This window comes from Myodes glareolus, chromosome 17 (genome assembly GCF_982192425.1).
Source record: "Myodes glareolus chromosome 17, mMyoGla1.1, whole genome shotgun sequence".
In the NCBI taxonomy this organism is placed as follows: domain Eukaryota; kingdom Metazoa; phylum Chordata; class Mammalia; order Rodentia; family Cricetidae; genus Myodes; species Myodes glareolus.
Window position 1 is genome coordinate 67,103,702 of NC_142042.1, and position 23,754 is coordinate 67,127,455.

Here is a 23,754-nt window from a genome sequence, read left to right on the forward strand (position 1 = left end):
AGAAAGAAACAAACAACCTTCATCGCATATATGTAAAGTGTGTGAACAGAAAAAACTCAAACGTGTTTTTCATATCTATATCCTATCTCTTCTCTCAAGTGAATACTCTGTATACTGCCACCTGCCACAATAGTCTCACACACAAGCAACAAAAATAGATCTGATAAGATAAAAAAGTCAAGGACCTAGCTCAGTAGGTCTAATTGCCTTCAAAAAATACACATTCTCATGAACACACACATTAACACGGTGTTATGAGGCTAAGAGTATTGCTTAGTACAGTGCTTGCCTAAACACGCACAGGTTCAAGCCCAGAACAAGGCTGGAGAAGGAGAGAGTGAGAGAAAACAAACAAGCACTGCTTTGGTCCCTGACATAATGACCACAACAATGTAACTAACTCTATGTGGAAGACTATGCACTGTGTGGATGCCCTGTCAGCATCAGGAATGGGAAAGAAATAAGCATATTTTGATAGAACACAATTTAGGAAAAGAATATAAAATTAATTGTAAACTTTCTAAGTTCTACAAATGAGTTCTGTCAGTAAGTTTAACGTATATAACATAAAATTAAAATTCCTAATGCTTACTGAGTTTTAATACATGCAAAGCTCTACACTAACGCTTCACATATCTAACTTAAATCTCACAACACCATGAGGTAGTTACTATTCCTTTTATAGATGAAAAGACAGGCTAATGGCCAATAAAAGAAAGAGTCAAACCTACTAGAAAGGCTCAACAGGTTGGCCTGGTTTTTTCTTAAGTGTGTCATACTGCCTCTAAAAAAATCATTTTCAGATTTGATTTTTATTCCTCTGCTACATTCAGAATTCTATTGGCTTTCCTCCTACTTCTCCAGCCATTCAACCATTTCCTTCATAGATTCATTAAATGTATGCATCAAGGGAGGAGAGAGGCAGACTAGGGTGTTGTACATGAGTGTATGAAAGAACAGGTACGCATGTAGAGGCCTGAGGTCAACATTTGATAATTTCCTCACTATCTCTAACTTTATTTATTTAGTTATTCAATCTGTGCATGTGTGTACATGCATGCGTGTGTGTGCATTCTACAGTACAAGTTTTGAGGTCAGAGGACAACTTTTAGGATCAGTTCTTTCCTTTCAACACCTTAGGTCCCAGGAATCAAACTCAAGTTGTTACACTTAGCAGCAGGAGCCTTGATCTGCTGAGCTACCTCACTGCTTCCCCTTATTTTGAGTTAGAGCTTCTCAAAGAACCTCAAACTCACCAATCTAGCTAGGCTAACAGGCCAATGAACTGAAAAGATGCACCCGTCCCTGCCCCTCTCTCACCCCTTACACCTCAGATTCTGCAGTGCTAGGGATGTGACCTTAAGTCCTGGTGCTTGTGCACCAGACACCCACCCATCTCCCCAGCCCCAATTCATTATTCTTAATATATCCCATTAGTAATTTAGCAAATATTTTCTGAGGGCCTCAAAATCATCTTGAGAACCGTATGACACAGTAAGATATAGTTACCAGTCAAACAAATACTGTTATCACAAACTTTAACTTAGAAAGGAAGCAAACAACTTATCATATAAATACAGTTATAATGTAAAAGTGTAATCAAAATGTGATAGTTATTATGGCATATTATGTAAAGGAACAGGAAAAAGATGTTACCAAAGTAAATAATATGTATGTGAAAATTCCCTAAAATGATGATGATTACTTAGGGCGCAGGAGCACAAAATAAAACTGGGAAGACAATAGGAATTGCTTACAAATTGTCTCGTTACAAATTAGCTCTTAAGAATTTGGATAATCCTAGTGCACAAACATGCAAGCACGCAAACACCAATAACACATAAAATAAATAAGTATTTGAAAGAAAGTTTAATAAGTGTATTAAACTTTAGGTACCTGTGAAACATTTAAGTATATCAAGGAAACTTCTAAAAATACATGCATAAAATACACTGTACACACAGAACATTACTTTAACCAAACACATATGGAAAACTTAATGAAGTCTTTTTTTGAATTTGATAAAGGCAATTAACGAATTTAAAATTACATTAGTACATATTTTAAAATATACAGTGCTCAAAAAATATGTTTGTCAAGTAAAAATATTTAAGCTGCTACATTGTAGAATTAACAATGATTACCCATATTACCCTTAAGACAATATGATCTTATTTCTATGAGAAGTTTGACTTTATTTCTTGAAATAATGTCTCTCTACTCACAATGTAGTTCTGGATGACCTGCAATTTGTAACAATCTTCCTGCTTCTACCTCTCCAATATTACTATTACTGACAGGTAACTTTCACTAAGGAACTTACTTTGTTTTTAGAAACCTTGAAGCCTAGGATAGCCTTAAACTCAATGCCATCTTTATGCCTCCATCTCTCCAGTGCCAAGATTAAAGGTATAAACCACACCCAGTTTATGATAAATTTGTGTTTTGCTCTATAGACTTCATTTAACAAAACTAGTGATTGCAATTATTCCCTTTGTCAACATTAAAAAGCAGATACAAATGAACTTTAAAATTCAATATGTACATAGTACATGATTTATATAAAGCACCCTAGGTTTTATTTTCTTAAAAAAATCCTACACAGATCTTTAAATTTATGTGTCGCCATTGGTCTATGTATGTGTACACGCCCACATGTGTGGGAATGCCTGTAGAGGCTAGAAGACAACATGAGATCCACTGGAACTGGACTTAATGGTGGCTGTACCCACTTTCATATGGGTGCTGAGAACTGAACTCTGATCCTACACAAGAGCTGCAGTGCTCTAACCATTTATTCATCTCTCCAGCTTCCTCTTTCAAATTCTTACAGATGGCCAATACAATTTACTAGGATACAAAAAGTTTGGTGAATAGTCCTGTACTTAAGGAAGGAGAGACAGGTTTAAGTCAGGCAGAACATTAAGTGTCAAACTCCTGAGGAAGAAGTATTTTGATTACGTTTGAGAAACATAGAGGAAAACTTTGCCTTCCACTTCTTGAACAGAGTCTGAAGAAAGATGGAAAGATGAGAAGAGATGGAAAGAGAAAGAGGTTGTAAATTTGAGTCCAGCCTGGACTATACAATGAGCTGAAGGCAAGACTAAATAAAGTTACAGTGTAAAACTGTACCTTAAAAAACACCATTATTTAGCTAGGCAGTGGTGGTGCACACCTTTAATCCCAGTACTCAGAAACAGAGGCAGGTAAAGTTTGAGAGCAACCTGGTCTAAATAATGAGTTCCAGGACAGCCAGGGCTATGTAGAGGGACCCTGCCTCAACCAAAACAAACCCAAACAAACAAAAACCCACCCTACCACTGATTAAAAAAAAAAAAAAAAACTTTTATATAAGTATGTATGTCTGTGTACCACATGCATTCCTGGTGCCCAGAGAGGCCAGAAGGGCCCCTGGAACTGGAGTTACAGTGTGAGCCATTTATGTGGTACTGAGTGTGAGCAGCCCGTGCTCTCAACCACTGTGCCATCCCTCCATCCCTTTAGTCTCAAAGAGAAGACACTTTCCCTCTTTCTTCCTTTCTCTCTCCCGCTCCCCTCACCGCACACCTCTGATATTTAGAGGTAGAGATTCTTTGTTTAGCCCCGGCTGTCCTGGAACTCACTGTGTAAACCAGACTGGCCTTGAACTCCAGAGACTGACTGCCCCTGCCTTCCAGAGTGTTTAAGAGCTGTGCACCACCATACACAACATTTCGTTTACAACAACTTGCCTAATAATCTGCGATCATTCCTGACTCCCTTCTATCTCTCAATCTCGTTCTATATGCATTCTATCAGCAAATGACAGTTTCATTCTCAAAACATGCAGTCATTTCTCACTACTTCAATAACTACTATATAAGAATTACTTTGCTCTGTCAAAAGTAGTAGTGTTTTTAATAATTTGATATACTGCAGAACATTCAAATTTGGGCCAATCAAGATGGCTCAGCATGTAAAAAAGGCAGCTGCTACTCAAGCCAGATGACCAGAGTTTGATCTCTGAAAGAACAGAAAGTCATGGAACCCATGAGAGTTATGACTGCACTCAGCCTCTCAAATATGCACACAAAAATAAAAAAATTAAAAACAAACAAATAAAATCTGTTGTCAAATGGCAATGACTATGCTTATTAATTTTATCAAACAAACCCCAAAACGTTGAAACTCCCTGAAATACATACTGCAGTATTATCTGGTAGTCAACAAAATAATAAGTTTTAATTTTTATTTCATTTATCCTTTTGTATACGTGCAATGTATACACAAAGGTGTGTGGATCTGCCTCTTTCCCTCTCTTTCTGCCTTCTTCCTTTGAGAGTTTGTGTCTGTGTGTGTCTGTGTAGGGTGGAAGACAACTTTAGGGAATTAGTTCTGTAGGTCCCAGAACACTCAGATAACCAGCAAGCACCTTTACTTGCTGAGTCATCTCACAAGTCCACATAAAAAGAAACAAAACTGAAAAAAAAAAAAAACCAAAAAACAGAATCTCACTGTGTATCCTTAGCTGCCCTGGAACTTGCTATGTACGATGACCTTGAACTCACAGATTCACCTGCCTCTGTCTCTGCCTCCAGGATGCCAGAATTAAAGGCATGTACCACCAAGCCTATCTCACTAGCTCACCCAAATTCACCCCCAAAACAAGGCAAGTAATACATAACAGTCAACACCGTTGTCATCATTATACGTTATGTGCACATACTGAAATAATCAGTCTATAATACATGCAATTATGTCAACAGAAAATGAATGATGTGACAGAGAGGAAGAAAACAATGACATGCTACCAACGTCTACAAACTTCTAGGATGCTAAACTTTCCTCTTACCTCTCTACTAGTCATTTCTAAGTCTCACTTGCTGGTTTGACTTTGGTCTACCAGCTCTCTGAATATTGGTGGCCCTTGGAGCCCTTTCCTACTTTAAATTCTGAGTATTCCATTCCTCCTCTAATCTCTTTAACTGTATTCAATCTCTGTAACTGTATTACCACCAGCTGCTCAAGTCAGAAACCTGGCCACCATCCTGAATTTTTTAGCTATCCCCAACTTTCCACCTAACACCAAAATTCACCAATAACTGGCTGATTATACCCCACCCTTTTCAATTCCACTGCTACCGATGTTTAAAACTTTTTTTTAAAATTTTTTTGCCTAGGACACAGAAAAGACTTCTAATTTCTTGTTCTGACAATTCCGTATTCTGTCAATTATGTTTTAAATAAATGCTGATTGGCCAGTAGCCAGGCAGGAAGTATAGGTGGGACAACCAGATAGGAAGTAGAGGCGGGGAAATGAAAACAGTAGTATTCTGGGAAGAAGGAAACTCTGCAGTCCTGTCCAGACACTGAAGAAGGAAGATGTGACCTGCCCCACTGAAAAAGGTACCGAGCCATGTGACTAACATAGATAAGAATAATGGGTTAATATAAGTTACAAGAGTTAATAAGAAGCCTGAGCTAATGGGCCAGTTTATAACTTATTAGACTTCTGTATGATTTTCTTTGGGGCTTACCAGCTGCGGGAACTGGGAAGGACAGAAACCCCAACAAGCAAGCCCTCATGCTACATTGGTCTATCTACCTTGTTTGCCCTCTAGGTTTAAATTATAGCCAAAAAAAAAAAACAAATCAAAAAAAAAAGTTCTAGAAAATGCCATTTGTATACTTAAAACTATACTTTTTTAAAATCTACTTTCAGGGTGGGAGCTGGAGAGATAGCTCAGCGGTTTTACTGTGGGCTGGAGAGATGGCTCAAGGGTTAGGAGCACTGGCTGCTCTTCCAGAGAACCTGGGTTCAATTCCCAGCATCCACATGGCAGCTCACAGCTGTCTATAACTCCAGTTCAGGGGGACTGGACACCTTTCAGGGCCAATGCGTATAAAATAAAGTTAAATAAATTAAAAACAAATCTCCTTTCAGATATAAAAACTCTCAACCCCAAATGTAACTAATAACATGTTCAGCAGCACGGTAGAGTGTTTTTACCACACACTGTGTAGAGGAGCATGTACAAACTCAAAATCAGACTTTTGAATTCTCCTGTGCAAGCACGGGTTGTTGTCAGCGCTCGTGTGCTTGTTGAAAAGTGCCCAGGATGGCACTTTTACAGATTGTCAGCGCTTATTTTGGTTTTAACTGCTCTTCTATATGGAGACTCAATGTTTCTCACTGCACGGGTAATAGAGCAAGAGTCAACAAACAACACCCCCCAAAAAACAAATAATGGTAACACCTATGGCATTTGTGTTCTACATATCTTTTTCCTTCCATTAGAACATATACTTACTCCTCTCTGTGTGGCACTTTCTTCCAATCTCTGCCTAGATTACTTCTGCTCCCAATCAATCAAAAGCACTAGGAATCAAACGCAAGGAATCAGGCTTGGTGACAAGCATCCTTACCCACCCAGCAATCTTGCTGTCCTCTAATATTCCATTTCTATAAAAGTTTTCTGTGGAAGAACTGAAATCCTCACTCACTGGCAATAGCAATGTAAAACAGTGTTGGGCGAGTTTGGTAGCTCTTCAAAGGTTAAGCAATTGCCATATGACCCTGACAATTTCACTCTTAGATACATACCCAAGACAAATGAAAACAGACACACACACACACAAATGTTTACAGCAACTTTATGTAAACCAAGGAATGTTTGTGAGCATTACAAAGAATGGCAATCAGATGGGTAGAGTCTGCCTACAACACCAACAGCTATAGAGCAGAGGCAGGAGTTCCAGAATGACTTGGTCTAGCATTAAGCAACACACAGCCAGCACAACATGGTGAGATACTGTGCCCAAGGGAGGAAAAATGAGAACTGGAGAAATGACTCAGTGGTTAAAAGCAGTAGTTGCTCTTGCAGAGAGGATCCAGGTTTGGGTCCCAGCACTCACATGGTGGTTCACAACCATCTCTAATTTCAGTTCCAGGGGATCTGAGGCCCTCTTCCAACTCCACCTGCACACACACATGCAAGCAAACACTCATACATATAAAAATAAAGGAAATATATTTGAAAGTAATTTTAAAAGAACTTAGTACTGATAATACTAAAACATTGATGAACCTTCAAAACATGCTAAATTAAAGTCAGTTCCATGAGACAATAACATACTATATTCTATCTTTATAACGTATTTTAAAAAGGCACATCTGAGTCAGCAAGATGGTTCAGTGGGTAACGGTCCCTTTGCCACCAAGCCTGATGACCTGAGTTCTATCCTCTGGATCCATACAATGAAAGGAGAGAAATGACTCCCAAAGTTGTCCTCTGACAATGTTCATCTCTCACACATACACACATGTAATAAAAAACTTAAGACAATATCTGTAGATGACAGCAATTCAATACCAACACTTGGGAGGCAGAAGTAGGTATGAAGATGAGGAGTTCAGGGCCACCCTGAGCTACAGGACACTGTGTATCAGTGAAACTAAAACAGGCATGGTAGCCCGTGTCTTGAATTTCCAGCACCCAGGAGGCAGAGGCAGGTGAATCTGTGTTTGAGGCCAGCCTGGTTCACAGAGTGAGTTCCAGGACAGCCAGGGCTACACAGAAACTCCACTTGTTGTTATTGATGTTTTGGGGAGTTCGGGGGTTTGGGGGGGGGATGACAAAAATCCAGGCAGATATAAAGAAAAAAATTTGTAGTTACTGCTAGGGCAAAGGGAGAATATGTGAGATAGGGAAGAACTGTTAGTAGATACTGTGATGAAATATTTTTAAATAATATTATATATAGTGACTAAGCAGTCATATAACCATGTGGCTGTATTAAAAGCCATTCATTTGTACATTTCAGTTAATTTGCATTGATCCTCCTGCCTGCCCTTGGGTATTAGGATTAGACTTGTGCACCATTATGCCTGACACTTCCCACAGGGTAATACCTTAGACAGAAGCACCATGCTGTACTGTAACACATTAGTTAACAGGTCTCTTAAACTGAAAAATTCTTGAAGGAAAAAAATTGTCTTTTCCTTACCCCCAAGCTTAATGTTATTTTTTTTAAAAAAATCTGATGGCTCAAACTTAAGTACTTCATGGAAGGAAGTCTTTTCCCACTTTGTACAGAAGCAGAATATGAAAGGCCTGTATGGTAGTGCACACCTTTAATCCCAGGACTCAGGAGGCAAAGATATGTTGCTTCCTCCTTTGGCGTTCACATCCTCATATACATGCAGAACACACACACCCACAACTAGGTACATATTACTCCTGCACAAATCCTTTTCAATTAGTAGATTCCATATTGCAAACGGATAATTGATTTGATATGATACTGCATGTTGACATAAGTGGTTATTCACTTGGGAGAAAACAAAGTTAGATGCATTCTTTATGTCCTTTAAAACAAACAAGCTGGGAGAGATGAGCACTGGCTTCTCTTCTAGAGGACCGATGATTACAAGTACCCACCTGGCAACTCACAAGCATCTGAACCCCAGTTCCAGGAGATCATCCAACATTCTCTCCCAGCCTCCAAAGGAACCAGACACTCATGTGGTGCACAGACATACATGTAAGCCAAGCACCACATTTATAAAATAAAAATTTAATAATTTTAACTTTAAAGTACTTGCATAAGTATAACCAAAGACCCTTGGGGCTCAACCTCTAACACTGAAAGTGTTGGTAGGAGAACAAGAAAAATTTATAACTTAGCAGAGGATGATAAATTATCCCTGTGCCCCGACACTCAGGATACCAAGAAGTACAGCAAGTTCAATGCCAGCCTCAGTAACAGAGTAAAGCCTTTGCTCAAAGATCAAACAAGTAAAATAAATATAGTTCTTAGCTGTACAGAAGCAACCCTGTTTTGTGATATGTTAGTTAACCTGTTTCTCAGAGTTGTCTCTCACATACACATGGTCCAAAGTGGAGAGAGAGGAAAGGAATTAAATACCGTGTGTCAGACATGGCAGTATACACTTCTCTAATAACAGAAGCAGGAGACTGGTACAAGTTAAAGACTAGCCTGGTCTATATAGCCACTACCCAGGCTAGTCAGGTGAACACAGTAAGAACCATTCAGAAAAGAATATCTGTGAGGAGAAAGAAAAACTAAGGGAGATAGATTCCCTAGAACAGAAGTAATAGACAGTGTGAGTCACAATGTTGGGAATGGAACCTGAGTAATCTGCACGAGCAAAAAGTACTCTTAACCAATGAGCCATCTCTGCAGCTCATTGAGAAAAAAGCTTTTGAGTAACTTAGCAGTCTTGTGCAACAATGCTTGTTCGGATAATTCTGAATTTTTTTTATTACATTTCATTTATTGTACAGGGGTGGGCATGCACATGCAACATCATGCACATGGATGTAAGAGGACAACTGAAGGAGCTAGTTCTCTCCTTTCACCACGAGATCCTTCAGGCTAGGTGCTCAGCACATTAACTGCCTGAGTCATCCCACCAGTTCATATTTGTTTTGTATTTAAAGATCTACTTTATCTTAAATTATATGTATGCGTGAGAGCAGGTATCTATGCAGTCCAAAGGAAGGCATCAAATGACCTGGACTGGAGATGGCTGTGAGATGTCCAATGTGGGTGCTAGCAATCAAATACAAACACACACACACACACACACACATCTTAGTTTTTATTTGACTTGAGACAGGTTCTCTATACAGATATGGAAGGTCTGGAACTCTGGCTTTGAACTCACAAAGGCCTGTGCCATAACACCCAGTTACTTTTTAGTTTTTTAAAGATTTATTTATTTTAATTGTGTGTATGTGCTTTTTCTTCATGCATGTCTAGGCAACATCTGTGTACAGTACATGAAGAGGTTAGAAGAGAGTGTCTGATGCCTGGCACTGGAGCTGAAGAGGGTGGTGAGCTGCCATGTCGGGGGCGGGGGAGGGATTGGACAGAGATGACTGGGAATCTAACCTGGGTCCTCTGGAAGAGCAGTATGTACTCTTATCCACTATGCCATCTCTCCAGTTCCCACTTATGGCTTTTTTTTTTGTTGTTGTTGTTTTTAACAGTAGTAAATTAACAACGTAAGCTTTAGAATTGTATATGACATGATCTAACAATTAACTGGCTTTTTTTTTTTTTTTTTGAGACAGGCTATCACACTGTAGCTCTGGCTGTCCCAGAACTCAGTAGACCAGGCTGGCTTCAAACTAGAAGATCTGCAAGAAATTTTCTCTGAAAACATATACTAATATTCACCCAGTGGTTATTCTATATGATTGACTCAAGCCCTTTGAGACCTATTTTTCAAATATCAATTATTCATTTCTTCTTTTCAAAGACAATCTTTTAAATTTCTTGCATTTGCCCTATTGGGTTTAGTCAGGAAATATTTAAACTCTGGAGTTTTCACTTTCAGCAGAAATGAATTAGGAAGTCCATCATTTACACTAAGAAGTCAAAACAAAACGAAAATAGAACTGACACACAGTACTCCTTAAAACAAAATTGAGAGTGACTAGGTATAAAATACAGAAAAAAAGAATAAAATGCGGAGCGAAAGATTAAGTCAACAACTCATGCCTTATTTACTATGGAACTAAACATACGATATGAACAAAAGATAGGCACCATAGTTAAGAAGATGGCTCAGAGGGTAAGTAAAGGCCCTTGAAGCTAACTAAGCTTGATAACCCTTTAAGAGAACAGACTTCTGAAAATTGTCCTCTGAATTCCACATGTGTATGAGCAAGCACACAAAAATACACACTAAAATCTTATAAAGAAAGAAAGAAAACGATGAAATACTAATTGTTGGTAGAACTGGCAATCATCTTCACTATAGCATAATTGCCAGCCATTTTAGTGGGAAGTATATTTAACAATCACTTGAGGTCGGAAACACCAGACGCCCTGAGCAAAACGGCAAGATCCCGTCTCAACAAACAAAAACTAGGCTAAGTATGATGATAATCCCAGCATTCCAGAGGTTAAGACAGAAGGATCAAGTTTAAGACAAAATTTAAGTTAAATACGCAAGCCTGAACTAAGAATGAGACCCAAATAAATAAATTTAGGCAAATGAATAAATTCTACTTTAAGAATAACCACTTAAAATGTCAGTTTTCTGAAACATCTTCTCACTCAAGGGCAGCATTTACTTTCATTGTCTTGCTTTTGTTTACCATGGGTTGTAAGGTAGGTAACAAAACCTAAAGTACCAACTCCCCAAGTACCCATACATAGTGCTCACAATCACATTTTCAAAATCAAAACAATGTGTTTCATTCTTGTAAACAGCAAGCTGCCTTGAGATCGAACAATTCAGCTCTCATTCAATGTCTCCAATGCCAATTCATTTCTCTGTGTAATTGGATTCCACTAGAAAATGTTTTTGAACATCTTGTCAGTATGACTAAAACAATAAAAAAGTATCAGCATATTATTTGTCACTTGCGAATTTGATAAAGCTGACACGCTTTTCTGATTAATAAGCAAACATCTAAGAGCAGTCATGTGAATTTCTATTCACCTCAGTTTTTTCTTAGATGGTAGAGAATTCCCTACTGACAAAATAGAAGTAACTGGTATAAGTAATTTAATTCCAACTATCATGAGATAGACTATTTAAGAGTTATATGAACCTATCTATGGAGAATGATTTTCAATAGAAGGATGAAAGAGTAGGGGGCAGGAGAGATAGCTGTAGTTAAGACAAGAGCACTGGCTGCTCTTCCCAAGGACTTGAGTTCAGTTCCCCAGTACCCACAAGGTGGCTCATAATTATATCTAACTCCAATTCCAGGGGATTGGACACTACTTCTGGCTTACACAGGCACACAATATACAAGTAATAAGGACTACACGCAAGTAAAATGCCCATACACATAAAACTTTTCTTAAAATTAAAAAATATTCTGGTGTGGTGGTGCACACCTTTAATCCCAGCACTCAGGAGGTAGAGACAGGCAGATCTCCGTGAGTTGAAGAACAGCCTGGTCTATGGAGTGAGTTCTGGGACAGTCAAGGCTATTACACAGACAAACCCTGTTTTGAAAAACAACAACAACAAAAGAACAAGAGGGAGGAAGAGAGGGAAAAAGATTTCAAAGAAACAGGAGTGGGAAAGTAGCTCAGCTGATAAAGCGCTTACTTTGCAAGCACGAAACCCTGTGCCTGACCCCAGTACCAGTGTAAAAACTGCCAGGTGTGGGGTCTGCTTGGGACCTCAGTTCTAGGGATATAAGGCAAGAGCTAGTAGGTCCCTGGAGCTACCAGCTAGCCAGTCAGCCTCATCTACTAGTTGAGGTCAGGCCAGTAAGACCCTCTTTCAAAGACAAGATAGACAGTAACTGAGAAGGAATGATACTTGAAGTTGTCCTTGGGCTTCCACACACCAGAACACACAGATACATGTGCTCATATGCACTTGTCCACATAAAAAAACATAAACAAGTAACAGCTACTCTGAGAACAATTATAAGAACTAGCAGCATAAGTCAAAACAAAATTATAAGCTACTACAATGAACATTGCCCTTTTCTGTGGAAGGGTGACACAGGAGACCTTACAGAAGATCACATTAAAGCTCTATAGTGCCTTTAAAATACTCAGAATGAGGGTGGAGAGAGAGCTCAGCAGTAAAGAGCACTTGCTGCTCTTGTAGAGGACCACAGTTTAGATGCCAGCACCAGATTGAGTGGTTTACATATATATCTATAACTCCAACTCCATGGGGATCTGATAACCCTCTTCACCCTTTTCTGGCCTCTCTCTCTCTCTCTCTCTCTCTCTCTCGATGCCAGCACCAGATTCACTATACCCAAACACACAGGCAGAAATGGAGGTGACCAATTCTTATTAGCAAAGCACACAGGAAACCTTACTGAAAGGTTATCGTACCCCAACGTTGTCATCAAAATTAAACCAAATTAATAAGACCAGGTTTAATAAACAAAGCAAAGCAAAGCCCGGGTGATTTTCTAGGGACGAAAGTAGGAGAGAAATCATGTGGCAGGTCTGTTGGAGTAGTCTTGAGCTTCTCAGAGGGAGAAGCTGCCACTTGTTGGGCTTTCTCAGGAGCAGTGTGTGAAAAGAGAGGAAGGGAGGGAGGGAGGAAAGAAGGGAGGGAGGGAGGGAGGGAAAGAGAGGAAGCCAAGATAGAGCTTTCACCTAAACACTTAGAATAAAGCCAATGGAACTGCTAATACTGTAAAGCCAATACCCTGCAAGGTATTTGCAAGTTCTGCTATGTATTGTGTAAGACACAATGTAAAAACAGGACACACTCCTTTTCTATTCCTGTTTTGCTTTGCTTTGCTCTGTTTGAAACAGGGTCTTGCTATGTAGTCCAGTAGCCTTTAACTAGAGTGTCTGGGTCCTTTTTCATTACTGCACCTTAAGAAACTTGAACCATTTTTTTGTGATTTTAAGTATTTGTTTTGTTTTTGAGATAAGATCTCAATATGCTGCCTAGGTTGACCTCAAACTCAAGGTAAGCTTAAGTGATCCTCCTATGTAGCTCATGGTGGCTCAGGTCTCTTAATTCCAGGACCTAGGAGGCAAAAGCAAGACTGCTTGCATAAATTTGAGGCTAATCTGAGCTACACAGTGAATCCAAGGATACTGCTCCCTCCAAAACTAATTTTGAAGTATCTGAAATATATAAGGGGCAAAACACGTATAAACACACTCTCACACACATGCACACAGCATATAAAATGGATGAAATAGCACCATGGTAATACCCATTAGGCACTGGAGAAAATATAAACTTTTCACAAATAAATAGCTTTTCTTTCCGCATAGCTTTACAAAGGCCATTCCAATACAAAATAAGAGACAGGATGGAGAGCTAGTCCAACACTTTAAGAGCACTTGTTGCTCTTGCAGAGGACTCTGCTTCCTTCTCAGCAATCACAGAGTAACCAATCTGGATCCAAGGTATACATGCATATATACAGGCTAAGCGCTCATATACATAAAATAACATAAATCTAAAAACAGACAAAATACTTTTACTAAGATCCTACAGTCTATTCCGTTAAAATGCCTTCTCCAAAATAAGTTAACTGTCTTTCTGAATCCTCTGCTCTTTTAAAAGTAATCTAATTATTTTTAATTTTTAATTTCACAGACAGTCAACAAATTATTTCTCAATTTTACATCCAAAATATTTTTGCCTTTACATACACCTCAAAATGGCATCAAGACCTTTTTATACAAGAAAAATATAGTAATGCCATCCTGGGATCAAAAAAAAAAAAAGCATGCTGGTAACAAACATAACACAATGTTTGCTTTCTTACATCAGATACATGTGTTTTGTTTTTTAAGACACAGTCTCACTATACTCAGGTCTCACTACACTTGGCAAAGCTGCCTTTGAACTCAAGAAGATTCACCTGCTGCTGCCTCCCAAATACTGGGATTAAAGGCGTACTCTACCACACCCAGCATGAAGGCATTTAAAAACAAAAACAAAAAAAACATTACTTTTTTATACATGCCTGTGTGCACCTAGATGAGTTTATGCGCCCCACATTCATTCAAAGGCTTGCAGAGGCCAGAAGAAAGTGCTGTGTTCTCTGAAACTACAGCTAAGGGTAGTTGTAATGCGCCATGAGTACTGAGAACCAACCTGGTCTTTTGCAAGACCAGGAAGTGCCCTTAACTGACAAGCTATTTCCCTCAGTCACTGAAAACACTTTTAAATATATAACCTATGTACAATACATACAGTTTTATAGCTTCCTAATAATAGACAGCAACATAATTGAGTAAACACACTTGTTTCAAAAGCCTGCACCCGACCTGATCCCAAACTATGCAAAGATGGAGTAGACAACAACTCCACAATGCTGACCTCAGACACCTATATGTACCATGGCGAGCACACCCACCACACATAAAAATAAAACTTTAATTAAAATAATAAATGCTATTAAAACCCTTTGCAATTAAGTTGCAAATCTCAATTTCTCCTTCTAGTCTGGAGAGTCATCAACATTATGCAAGTCATAAATTCAACAGGAATAAAATCTCTAGAACAGCAGAGACTACATATTATTCATCTTAAGTGTTCTTCATGTAGGAGTAATGAAACATAGAAACTAAACTAACGAAAAGAAGGAAACTAAACAAACAAAAAAGAACGGGGGGGAGGGAAGAACTTTGAATTATAAGTCTCAACATACAATGAGAATATAAAGGTGTTGCAAAACAAGCCAAAGATGCTGGTGCTACATCACTTATCATTATCAAACAGAACTCACAGTTGTTTACCAACTACAGAAATACGTTTTGAGCAGATAAACCTTTTTTCTTTTGGTTTTATTGAGAACACCTCACTCTACAGCCTAAGTTGGCTTAGAACTCACTACACACGCCAGGCTGGCCTTGAACTCATAGTAATCTTCCTGCCTAGGCTTTTCTAAATACACAATGCCTGTCTTGGGGGCAAATTTAAACCCTGACCCTAAAGTTCTCCTGGTGGTCACACTCTAACATCTCTACTGAAAAACAAAATTCAAGTGGAAACTGGGCGTCTAAAGATCAGAATAAACACCGGTTCTATATCATTACAACTTAAATTCCTGAAAGTAAAGACCTACTAGATGGGTGAAGTGGTGGCGCACGCCTTTAATCCCAGCACTCGGGAGGCAGAGACAGGCAGATCTCTGTGAGTTTGAGGTCAGCCTGGTCTACACAGCGAGTTTCAGGACAAAAAGGGCCACAAAGTAAGATACTGACTCAGAAAAATCAAAAGTATATACATAATTCATGTGATTATACTGATGCTCATTTTTTAATATAAGATCTCAATTTTTTTTAGAGTCTTGGGATAAATTATATATATAAAACAATCTAAGCACCATTAATCTAGATTAAGAAACAAACTAATAATAAGACTTGAATTCGTTCAAAAATTCTTTCCTCATATTCATGGAGGGGATCCTTACTACAAAATTAGCCTTTCGAAGAATTCCTATAGTACAGCCAAGAAGTTCCAATATCCAAAGGCACATATCAATAATTCAGATTCCAAAAACAGTTTACTCATAAATGCCAAAGAAGCCAGGCAAGTTGGCTCACGCCTGTAATCCCAGAAGGCTGTGGCAGGAAGATTACAATCCTCAAATTTGAGGCCAGCCAGTTTGAGCTAGAGAGCGAGCCCTGTTTCAAAAAGACAACAAAAGGAAAATATTAAGATAAAGTCTGTCACAACACACCATCCTGCAGGGCAAACGCACTCTGTGTCCTTCTACAGTAAAGTGAGCAACTGAAATTCCTTCTAAATTAAAAGAGCTTTAAAAAATTTTTTAAAGATATGTGTGTGTGTGTGTGTGTGTGTGTGTGTGTGTGTGTGTGCACGTGCATGTACACCAGGGCTATATGCAGACGTTAAAAGAGGGTAGTAATACCTTGGAGCTGGAGCTATAGGCGGTTATGAGCCACCTGAAGTGGCTGGGAACTGAACTTGGGTCCTCTGGAAGAATAGTATATGCTCTTAACCACTGAGCCATCTCTCCAGACCCTTGTCTTGTTTTCTAAGATAAGGTCTCTTGTAACCCAAGCTGACTTTAAACTTACTATGAAGCTTATGCTGGATTTGAACTCATGATCCTCCTGCCTCAGCTTCCAGAATGCTGGGATTACAGGTGTGAGCCACCACACTCAGACTGAATAGGCTTTTAATGAAGGTTTCACGGTTTCAATTCCACATGAATTCACTTGCTCTCTCAATAGGCTGCAACTCCCCTCATATGCACCCCAAGCTATTACACAAGCTAATCAACAGATCGCAGTTATTCTTACCCCAAGACAGGGATCGATTATTAAGTATTCAATAATTTTGTTGTTGTTCAAAGAGTCAAAGAAGATCCTTTCTCTTGTAGATATAAAGCTAAGCTGCCCAGATGGAAGTGTGGCTCAGTGGTAGAAAGCTTGCTAGCAGGTTTCATGCCTTGTGTTTAATCAACCAGATGCATCCCACCCCCCCACCCCCGAAAAAAAAAAACCTAACCAGCAACAAACAGCAGCCACACAAGTACAAATTAGGCTATGAAAGCATTTCAGTTATCAAACATACACACTAAACTGATGGAAATGCTCTGCTTGCTGTGTGAAAACAAAACAGTTACAATACCTATTTCATATAGGTCAGACAGGCAAGGACAGTATATTCCACACATTTGCACTTTAGGCTCTCTCAAGCATAATCTAATCATATGCCTCCTTTCCAGATGCACTTATATTTGCCAATAACAATTTCCTGAGGCACTATGATATGGACAATACATTACTAAGCTAATAATCAAAGTATCTTGTAGTCCCAAGTTAAATTGCCACTAATTTAACATGTGACCTTGGAAGAGTACCTCTTCACGTCTCAAATTTCTACTTTCCTATCATTTTTAGAGCTCTAGGATTACAGAGAAACTGAAAGCATTCTAAGTATAAAAACCTTATGCTAACATAAGCACTACTATAGATCCACATGGCCTTATTCTCGGCCTGATCACTCTGAGGATGATGTTCTGGGCTTTCATATTTACACAACTACGTCAAGTTTCTTCCATCCCTGGTCCTAGCAAGCATGCTGTATTATCTAGTAGGCGAAAGTATGTGTACACTATCGACCTCGAGGACAAGTCCCAACACTTGTTTTAAAAAGGGAACTCCACTGCACTTCCACAAATGCACTTTCCATCTTTGCACACACACACACAAACACAGCAGCTATAATCAACAGACCATCTGGTCTTCAAGACCGAAAACATTTCTTTCCAAAGTACAAAGTAGCCAGTGACATTTATTTATTAAACTTATTAACAGATCAGTATGTCATGTCTGCACACAGTTCCGCCTTTAGAGAACACCACAATCTTATACAGGTAAACTATCCTCTGAAGATCATCTCCCTGGCCACTTCTGTCCCTTAAACAGACAGACATAAACTGGATCTTGGGAGATGCTCCAATCAGGCCTACTACAAAACTAACCTGTCAGGGGCACAGCCGACTCCGCCTCCACTCACTTACTTTCCCCGTCCCCCTCCCCCAAACGAAGCGCCCGCCGGTCAGGGACACCCCGCCACCCCGCCTAGAGGGACTTCCCGGTAAGCTCAGGATCCCTTTTCCTCCCCTCCCCTCCCCCATCCGCACCCCGCTCTCCCGGAGGTCCAGGTCCGGGAGGTGACAGTGGATCCCGGGAAGCCAAGGAGAGAGTACTTGGGCCTTCAAAGGCCTGCTCGCACCGCACTACTCACCGTGCGAGGCCGAGAGCGCCGAGCGCAGGCAAGTGGGAAGAGGGGGTGGCAGCCTGGCGCCTCGGCTTCTCCGGGTCCACGCCGTAACCCTCCCGCTGTCAGGAGGCGGCCAGCGGGTAAGCGGGCCGGCGGAAACGCCAGAGAAGAAGCCAAAGGCGTAGGTCGGGAAGGGGAAACCGAGGGAAGGCGGGTCCGGCAACCGAGACCGGGATCGTCTCCCCCTCCGCAAAGCGAACCCAAAATGGCGGCGGGAGCGGCGGCGGCGGCGGCGGCGGCGGCTCTAGGGAGGGAGGGAGCGAGCGAGCGAAGGGCGCCTTGTGCCCCCCCCCCCCGCCTCCCACTCCTCCCTCCACGCGCTCTCCCCGCCGTCCCCCCCCCCCCACCCGTCTCCGGACGCGCAGCGCGCACGCCCGCCCGCAAGCTTCCGAGTGTGTCTGGACTGGGCGCGAGATGCGCCCTCCAGCCGCCGCCTCCCGCCGCCCCGAGCCGGCAACACCGACACGCTCGCTCCGGGGCGCCCGCTCGCGCGCTCCCGGCGCCCGCTCGGCCCTCACGCGTACCTTCGGCGGCGCGAGCCCGAGCCTCCTCCGCCTCCTCCGCCTCCTCCGCCTCCTCCTCCTCGGCTCGCCTCCCTCCCTTCCCCGCCCCCACGGCTACCAACGGCAGCCACGGCCGCCGCCGCCGCCTTCGCCCCCACCCCTCGAGCGTGCGCCTCCCACAATCCCCCCCGCGGGACGTTCCATTGCGCGCGGCTGCCGGGGCAAGGGAGAAAAGGCCTGGCCACGCCGGGTGCGGCTTGCCACGGCGACGGGACTCGCTGGCGTAGCGAGTGACGAGACCTGGGCACCGACCTCCTGGGACCGGCCGCCGCCGCGCCGAGGCTTGCTGCCCGCTTCCGGCCGCAGGGCGGGCGGCGCGGTGCCCCTCCGCTGGGCTGTGGTTGGAGCCGTGGCGACTGCGCGCTGGGTAGCTTCCTGCCACACTCCCGGAGTTGGCTTCACAGTCGCAGGTCGGGCACCTCGGATCCGACTGCTGGCGCTGTGTGCTGGGCATCGCAGCGGGAGACCTGGTGGTGGACTCGATGGTGAGGGAACTGAGCCGCACAGGGGATGCGGTGAGGGAGGGAACGGAGCGTGTACCCGAACCGCCCCGAGGTTAGAAGTGAGGCCAGCGGAATAGGCGACCCTCAAGAGGGGGGCATCCTCTAGATCCAGGGCTGCGGACCTGGGAGGAAGAACTGGCGCGGAAGGTCTGTTTTTATGTTAACGCAATTTAACGTAAGAGTTCAAACGGGTGCCTAGCCTTAACGGTGTTTGTGGGCTCTTTGCGCACTTCTCAAAGATTATACACATTCGGTTTTCAGGGCAGGGCTCTCAACCTTCCTGATGCTGCGACCCTTCAATACAGTTCTTCATGTTGTGGTGAGCCCCAGCCGCTGCTACTTCATAACTTTAATTTTACTACTGTTATGAATAGACATGTAAATATATGATATGCAGGATATCTCATACGACTCCTGTGAAAGGGTTATTCGGACCCCCGGTTGAGAAACGCCTTTAGAGACTGTAGAAACCATACACTTTGAATTTGTTTCTAGACTTGATCTTTTGTGGCCTTCGAGTTGATTTTCTAAGTTACTTATGGGATACTGGGCGTAAAAGTTGGCTAACCCCGAAATATGCCTCCAGGGTTGCAGTATGAATTAATGAGATAATGTATATAAAGTAGAATTAGCTCCGAGGCAGGGGGAAAAGGCAGAATATTATCGTTATCATTTACAGTGCTGTTGATGTTGATAAGACTTGTAGGTGTAATTGGTAGTTTGTGTTGTGTTCAAACTGTTAGTTAAACAAGGTCTATGAAATTCCTTGACTGCTGATGTTTGTTTCTCAAAACTGCTCTGACAACTGCTCTGACATTTGATGACTGAATTCAGAACTATAGGATGTTAAAACCCCAATGTTTGGTCTACCAAATTTTAGTATCCCACAAAAAGCAAAACGAAATTTTTGAGGAACGAGCTGCTTCAGTTTCCCTTCTTATCTGGGAATTCCTGCCTTTGTGATTTGGGAAAAGTTTAAATATTACTATATTCCATTCATCTCCAAGACCCATCCAATGAAAATTCAAACGGCGTTTTTGTGGGTGGGCATTAGAGTGTCTTTTGAGACAGTCTCTTTAGCCCTGGCTTGCCTGGGACTCTGACAGTCTACTGTCTTAGGCTTCCTGGTATTTGGATTACAGGCATGAGTCCACGCCTGGCTTTCAGATGACCTAACATTCCCATTCCCCTATTACTTGTATGGGTCAGTTAAAAGAAAAAATCAGCCTTAGTTACCTTGCTGTGTAATTACTTTTGCTAACCAAGCTCTAGCTGATTAATGGAGCCCAGCTAGATTTACATTCATCTTTCTTTAATAGCTTCATGTATGCAACTTTGTGCAGGCGTGTGCTTGCTCGCGTGCAGACTGACTTCTTTACAAGTTTTCATAGTCTGTTTCTGAGTAAATGGAAATGTTAAAATCGGTGTCAGATTCCAATGGACTAGAACTGGCCATGCTAAAGGCTGTGGTAGCAACACTTAGGAAGTGGATGAAGGAGGATCAGATCTTGAAGGTCATCCACAGCTATACAGCAAGGTTTTGGCCAGCCTGGGTTAGGTGAGACTGTCTCAGAACAGCAGCGAAAAATGGAGGGAGGGAGTGAAAGAAAGTACAAGATTGAAAAGCATAGATAGAATGCCATACTGGAAGAACATGTGTTCCTGTTTAATCCTTACAACAACACTTTGAGATAATCTTATCTTCATTTTTCAAGTGAAGAAGCTTGAACCCACAGAAAGCCATAACTTGATCTTTAGACTGTAGTTGCCTGTCTCTTAAAAACATAACTTTTCAAAAAAAAAACATAACTTTTCCCTATGCCATGCTACCTTCATTGTAAGATTTATTTTATTATTATTATTATTATTTTGTATGTATAGATGTTTTGCCTGCATGTATGTCTGTGCATCGTGGGGGAGGGAGGCATTCATGTACAGAAGGAAGAAGCGGGTGTTGGATTGCGAACCACCATGTGGGTGCAGGGGACCGAGCCTGGGTCCTCTGGGGAAGCAGCTGGTGTTCTTGACTGCTGAGCTGTGGCAGTCAAGCTCCAGCCCCCGTAGTAAGTTTTCTTACCAGCCACAGAAGTCTGAAAGCCTTTTAAGTGTTCATCTATATTGCAAATATAGAAAATTTTGTACTTTGATGATGCACTTACATCCCACTGTAGTCTGTAACAAGTCTTTCTCTGTTCCACCAGCCAGTCCCAAATAATGACACAGAGACTTCCTATTAATTATGAGAGCTCAACCTATAGCTCAGGCTTGTCCCGCTAGCTCTTCTAACTTAAATTAACCCATATTTTACAATCTATGTTCTATCACATGGCTTTTTTTACCTTTCTTTCATTCTGTACCTCTGATTTGTTCTGCCTCTCCTGGCATCTCCTCTGCGTGCCTGGACCCATCCCCAGTTCCTTTCTTTGCCCAGAAGTCCCACCTATTCTCCCTACCTAACTGTTGGCGGCATAGCTTTTTATTAAACCAATCACAGTGATGCAGTCTTTACACAGGGTAATCAAATACCTCACAACAGTGGCCATCTTTTATCCTCAGGGTCAATGCTGTAATGGGATTGACTTCTTTTTCAACCTCCACCTTAGTATTTTCGGGGGGATGGGCAGTTTGGCTTGTTTTGCTTTGGGTTTTTTGTTTTGATGATGTTAGAAATGAAACCCAGGGTCTTAGAATTGATAAATAAGCATGGAACCACTGAGCTACCCCCAAACCAAAACCAAAACTCTACATTTAATTTGGTCACCAGTGTATGAAATGCACTCTGAAATGGTCTCTGAATTCCAGTAACTTTCAGTAAGTACACCAATTTAAGTATGGATGTCAGCTAAGTAGAAGCAAGTAAAATAATCTGGTTTTTTGTGTATTCCTGAGAACCTATCAGAAACAGTAGAGTGTTCACTAAAACACACCTCGTTGACTGGGTGGTGGTGGCGCTACACAGAAGGCAGAGGCTACACAGAGAACCCCTGGGTGGGGAAGGACACCTCACGAAATGGATGAGTCTTCAGCTATTGAACCAGCAGAGATAAGAGTGACTGGGCTGAGACGGCTCAGTGGGTGAAGGAGCATGCTACAAAAGGCTGGTGACATTAGTTCAATCCCCATAATCTGTGTTATGGAAGAAAGAACTGTTTCCACAGAGTTGTCCTCTGAGATCTACTCATGAACCCACACATACATGCACACTAAAAATAAAGGGGTTTGTTGTTGTTTGCTTCTTAGCATAAATAAACCAGGCATGGTGGCACATGCCCTTAATCCCAGATTTGGGAGGCAGAGGCTGACAGATTTCTGTGAGTTCCAGACTAGCCAAGCCTATCTATGAGGTCCTGTCTCAAAAGCAAAAATAGACAACCTACAACAATAACTCCCAAACAACAACAACGATAGGATGGACAGAATAATTTCCCACATAATATGATTCTGCTAGATTATGTAATAAATCTATATATCACATAAAAATGATGTGATAAATAAAAAGCTACAAATAAAATTGTGGCTGCTCATCAAAGACACAGAAAACTCCAAATCGCAATGATGTAATGTGAGCAAAATGAAGTGGCAGATTTCAAAAACAAGAAAGATCCATGAGCCAGGCAGCCTGTAGGCACTGGGAAGGTAAGGTAAAGTAACGGCAAGAGCTGTCTGGAGCCTGTGGAATGGCAGCCCTGCCCCAATTCTGATTTGTCAGTATGATTTTATTTTCTGCTTATCTAGTTGTTGCTTTGAGATGAGGTCCCACTGTGAAGCAGCGGGTAGCCTGCACTTGCTGTGTAGAGCAGGCTGCCTTGAATTTACAAAGTTCTGGCTCAAAGCCATGCATCACCACACCTAGCTATCCTTATAAATATTTTTTTTAAACTTTATTTCATGCACATTGGTATAATGATGTCAGATTCTCTTGAACTGGAGCTACAGACAGTTGTAAGCTGCCATGTGGGTGCTGGGAATTGAACCCAGGTCCTCTGGAGGAGCAGTCAGTGCTCTTAATCACTGAGCCATCTCATCAGCCCCCCTTATAAATATTTTAAATGACTGAAAATGTAATTTGGAGCCAGGCATAGTGGCTCACATTTGTAATCCTAACATTTGGGAGGCTGAGGCAGGAGGATTGCTGAGAATTCAGGACCAGTCTGCACCCAATATGAAACCCTACCTGTGAATACATAAAGCAAGCAAGCAAGCTGGGCTTGTCTTTCATTAGTAGAGCCTTGGTCTGACTAGTACAAGGCCCTGAGCCGATCCCTGAAGGTAGCGTAGGCTAACCTTGAACTTGCCTCCACCTCTCAGGTGCTGTGATTAGAGTCTGCACCACTGCACCTGGTCTATGCAGTGCTGGAGAGGGAATCTAGGACTCTGTGCTTGGTAGGGAAGCACTGTGCAAGCTGAGCTACTTCCCAGCCCTTGGTGTGGCTTTGTGGTGTTTGTTTGTTTTTTG

General features: G+C 41.7%; 2 protein-coding genes across 8 annotated transcripts in view; one reads left to right on the forward strand and one right to left on the reverse strand.

Moving 5' to 3' along the window:
• Ash1l (ASH1 like histone lysine methyltransferase) overlaps positions 1-18,797 on the reverse strand; it is a 147,546-nt gene extending 128,749 nt beyond the window's left edge. For 2 of the 4 annotated variants that reach the window (XM_087897355.1, XM_087897353.1), the window contains exon 1: positions 18,197-18,476. The gene's annotated coding sequence lies outside the window, so the exon portion shown is untranslated. Of the gene's footprint in view, positions 1-18,196; positions 18,481-18,756 lie in introns of those variants that run through there. The other 2 variants (XM_087897354.1, XM_087897356.1) reach the window with 2 other exon arrangements.
• Dap3 (death associated protein 3) overlaps positions 17,953-23,754 on the forward strand; it is a 29,638-nt gene continuing 23,836 nt past the window's right edge. For 2 of the 4 annotated variants that reach the window (XM_085678142.2, XM_085678145.2), the window contains exon 1: positions 19,287-19,445. Coding sequence is in view for 1 of the 4 variants with exons in the window: in XM_085678140.2 (XP_085534266.2) it covers positions 19,278-19,280 (3 nt within the window). In the remaining 3 variants the exon portion in view is untranslated. The other 2 variants (XM_085678141.2, XM_085678140.2) reach the window with 2 other exon arrangements.